Here is a 4,350-nt window from a genome sequence, read left to right on the forward strand (position 1 = left end):
ATTATTTAGTTTTGAGAGTGTTATAAAGGCTTTTTTTAGCTTTAAGTTTTCATGCCATATTTTGGCTAAAGACAATTAGTCCAATTACCATGTTTAAGCAAATAACCTACTTTTTCTGCACTCGTTAAAATAAAATAAATTATAGCCTATTTATTTCCAAATAATTTATTTTATTTTTATTTGTCTTAACCAAGTAAGTATTATATTATAGTTTCTACATAATATTTTTAAAATGAATAATAAAAGTTTTTTAGAAAAATCCGGATAACGACGTAGGTGCTTTAATGTTATAAAATAATAATAATAATAATAAATAATAAAATATCTTTGTTCAGTAATAAAGGACAAATATTTGCTTACGTTTTTGTTTACAATTACATAGATATAGTTAATTAACTTAGCAAGTAGATATAGCACAGTACAGTTAGCTAACTCCAGTCCCTAAGTCAATAGAACAAGGTGTACCATTGGTCAATTAACTCCACTGTTTAGTAAAGATTACAATAAAATAATATATGAACAACATTTCATGAATAAAGTAAGCTACATCTGTTCCCCGTACTAGTATTCAACTGTATCACGGTGGAAACAGGATTCGCCATGCTCTATTTTCAATATGCTATGTTAAAATAGACTTCGTAAAAAAGAATCCACATTATGCAGCCTCAGAAGTTGCGGTCTCATTTAAAATTGTCAAACGATCCGAAATAACAGACAACAATCCGCCTCGACATGAATAATTATGAAAGAATACATTAGTTCTACCGTGGGGAGAATAATAATGTCAACAAGGTGCATAATTACGGTAAGTAAATACAGCGAGTTTATTTTTATATCGGAGCAGTGCAATCACATCATTATTATTTTTTTATTAATTTCGAAATGAAATATGAGTTTTCATCAAATATTTCATAATTACAATAACATTTGTTTTCTTTTGATGTGTAGATTAATAAACGGCTGTTCTAGTTAAATATAATCAGATGGTTGTTTTTATTATTCGGTTATTAGGTACCTATTATAAATAACCTTCCACTGAGCATCATCCCCAGTTTAAGTATGGGGGCTCATTGTCTCTCGTGCCAGTCGTGCCATTTTTTTAGCTTTGGTATTTAATTTGTGGCTTATTTGTTACAGTAGTTTTGAAGTATTTTCTTCGTTCGTTATTATACTTTTACCTCTTGTTTAGTCAGTGGAATGTTTAGTTTGTTTATGTTTTTCACTATTTATATTATGACCAACAATGGAGCTTAAAGTTCGAGGCCCATGTGATGTAGAATGTTTGTCTAAATCAAGTATAATATCTCGCTCTTTTCTACGTGCTACGTTATACATCTTAGATGAAAGATAACAGGTCAATATGAACGCCTGCAATACCCATACTGCGCCAATCGATTTTGGTTTAACGACCCATTATAAACTTCTGGTACTTAATTGAATTATAAGTTAACGATTACTGTATGTAAAGCCACAGACGGATTATTTTCATTAATTTCTAATGAATTCAAAGTTAAAAGTGATAATAATAATTATTTGCAATATTAAAATAACCTCGTCGAATATGACCGGCAATTTAATCAATGGAGTGCCTTCCGAAATTATAGATTTTCCACATTCTGCATATTTGGCTATAGAGTGTACCTCAAGTCGTGGAGAAGGTTACTTTTCGTGTGGCTCCTCCATAGTTAATGAAGCTGTTTTGTTGACTGCTGGACATTGCATCATTGGGTGCCATAATAATGTTGACGCATTTGCTATATTCGGACATGAACAGAGAGATAAGGGAATGGTTGCAAACGTATCTCATATCAAACTGCATGAAGATCATTTCGAGGGTTCATTGTCAAACGATATAGCTCTAGTGTTATTGAAGAAGAATTTGAAGTTTAGTTGTACAGTTAGAAGAGTGGCGTTAATGAGGCATCCACCAAACGTGGATGATGCTACTGTCGCTGGTTGGGGGAAAATAGATGTAAGTAACTACTCGTACACTAATTTAGTACTAATATTCGTATCTTTTAAAAATGATATTATGCTGACGTTGGATAATGAAAAGCCGTAATCAGAAAAACGTCTGTCGACGCGTTAGGTCTATTTATATCTAGACTGTGATCAATATAACGAGGCTATATAATCTGTATTCAAAGGGTTTTCAAGTTCTTTATGGCTCAGTTTCATTGGTTGATAACTCGATTAATACAAAGCGTGCGGGAGCTCCCCGCAGGCGGTATAACAACAAGTGAAACTCATAATGGCAAGCTTTTTGGAAATCTTCTGCACCCCACATACGGGCCTATCGATCAATGAAACTGAGCCATTAGACACAGTCAAACGTGGTGCCGGCACGACATAAAGGGTAAAAAATGATAGTGGGAACGAAGACATCCTTATACTGTCGACATACCATCTGCTTAAACGAAGCTATCTGCTGTCCTAATAAATGGCATTCGCTCCAATCATTTGTATTTTTTATCAATACCACCAGGAATTGTCAAACGACGTGTCTAACATCCTGATGAGCACACAACAGAAAATTCTGCTCCCGTCGACTTGTCTTTTTACCATGAACAACCCGGCTGGCACTTTCTGCGCCGATAGTAAGCCAGGAACGGGTTTTCCTGCAAGGTAAGTGTTTTATCTGACTAAAAAAGAAAAAGTTTTTCAGTTCTATGTGTATTTGTAGGGATGTGTATATTTCTTTGGGATACCCTACAATCTGAATTGTTCACTAGTACTGTTGGGGGTTTAATAAGATTTATGTGGATTTACTATATTACCTACTTATATTTTGTTAGGTATGTTTGTACATACATATATGCTAGTCTTTAAATTGTAACACTATTTATAAATTCAATTGAAGCTCATAAATAAAATTTCGAAAGAACTTGGGAGTTAAATGGCTATAAATTGTCAAGAGTAGGCGAATATTGAAATGGATTATTTTGTACTCTTTTGTTAAGATTTTACGGAAATTCCTTTGCAATTTTTATGAAATGCTTCTAACGAGAGATTTCTTTCTTTTTTATTTTGCAGAGCTGATTCGGGCAACGCCATGGTAATCAATGACTTCATCCAGATAGGACTTGTCTCCTACATGGACCCCCATATTTCTAAGAGGACCACTGTGTACACCAACATTAGCTATTTTTACGGGTGGATAAAATATAACGTTAGAAAATTATTTTGTACAGGCAGAAATAGTAAATTGCGCGAAAAGAGAAGTATGGCTAAAGCCGAAAATTAAAATAAGTATGATAAACCTCAGAGTCAAGTGTCAATAAGTAGACATAAATACTCAACTAATTAAATATGGAAGGTAGAGATAAGGATAAAATGTCTATCAGAACACCTTAAATAGGTGGCACCACAATACATCGCGAACAAATTTTTGACTTTGATAAAAAAATCCAATCACTGACAGCGTACTTTACTCCGTCAATAACGTCTAAGTTCATATCATATCCTTGTGCTACCCTAGCCCCATCGGAGAGATTTGGAACTATTATTTACAGCTGCCAGCTGAAAACTTTTGCAGCAGTTGTCCCATAAGAGATTGTTCTCCCTACCTCTACCCTCGATATCCTTAAATAAACATTTGATTTACATACTCTTTGGTTCGTATTATTTAAGGCTATAGCTGTCGCTAATAGGGTTGTTTCCAATTTTTTTGAAGTGCTCGTATTACGTTCTATTTTAAACAAACGTTGCCCTAAAATTCAACTTCAACCCTAAAAACTGCTTTAAATATGTTAAATTAACAAAATATATTTTGACAAATGCTTTTGCGTCCAAAACGCTCTTTGAAAATTGTGTGACGTCATAGTTTACGGTTTGACTCATAACTGAATACACACGTAACACACACATAGAAGCGAGGCCCCCGTTGTCTGTTTTCAGTACAAAATTCAATACTCAAGCCGTAGCCATTTTAGTGTTGAGCAAGCTGTATATGTGTGCGTATAAATCATGACACATTACATGCATATAACATGATTAAAATCGACAAGTCCATATCCTTAAAAACATGCTAAAAACTACACATTTATATGCAAACCGGTGTCAAACCGAGAGTTGTGACGCCATCAGAATCTTCAATGACCTTTTGACTTGGGGTCACGTGACGTGTATCGTGACGTCGTCAAGTCGCGTCGTCGCAGCCGACTCACTTTATGCACAGACTGTGATGAGCAGTTTTGTAAGCTTCATACACGAATGACCTACATATGACATGTATAATCGTGTAAAAATATTGCAAATCAGAGAATAATAAGCAACCATATTTAGGATTCCTCAAATTATAACAATGTACCTAACTAAACAGTTGCTAAAGAGCTTCATAATAAAACAAAG

At 34.2% G+C, this 4,350-nt stretch overlaps 1 protein-coding gene across 1 annotated transcript; it reads left to right on the top strand.

The window, feature by feature from the left end:
• The first annotated feature begins 281 nt into the window (after positions 1-281).
• Positions 282-3,584, top strand: LOC133518083 (chymotrypsin-1-like). Its single transcript, XM_061851658.1, has 3 exons — positions 282-1,972; positions 2,486-2,625; positions 3,034-3,584. The coding sequence occupies exons 1-3, from the start codon at positions 1,499-1,501 to the stop codon at positions 3,242-3,244; spliced, it is 825 nt and encodes a 274-aa protein (XP_061707642.1). The 5' UTR covers positions 282-1,498; the 3' UTR covers positions 3,245-3,584.
• Positions 3,585-4,350: the final 766 nt, after the last annotated feature.

Source organism: Cydia pomonella, chromosome 5 (assembly GCF_033807575.1).
Source record: "Cydia pomonella isolate Wapato2018A chromosome 5, ilCydPomo1, whole genome shotgun sequence".
NCBI lineage: Eukaryota > Metazoa > Arthropoda > Insecta > Lepidoptera > Tortricidae > Cydia > Cydia pomonella.

Coding starts and splice junctions, on each gene's coding strand:
- LOC133518083 (XM_061851658.1), top strand. CDS start 1,499: ATGAATTCAAAGTTAAAAGTGATAATAATAATTATTTGCAATATTAAA. Junction 1,973..2,485: donor CTGGTTGGGGGAAAATAGAT/GTAAGTAACTAC, acceptor CAATACCACCAG/GAATTGTCAAACGACGTGTC. Junction 2,626..3,033: donor GGAACGGGTTTTCCTGCAAG/GTAAGTGTTTTA, acceptor TTTATTTTGCAG/AGCTGATTCGGGCAACGCCA.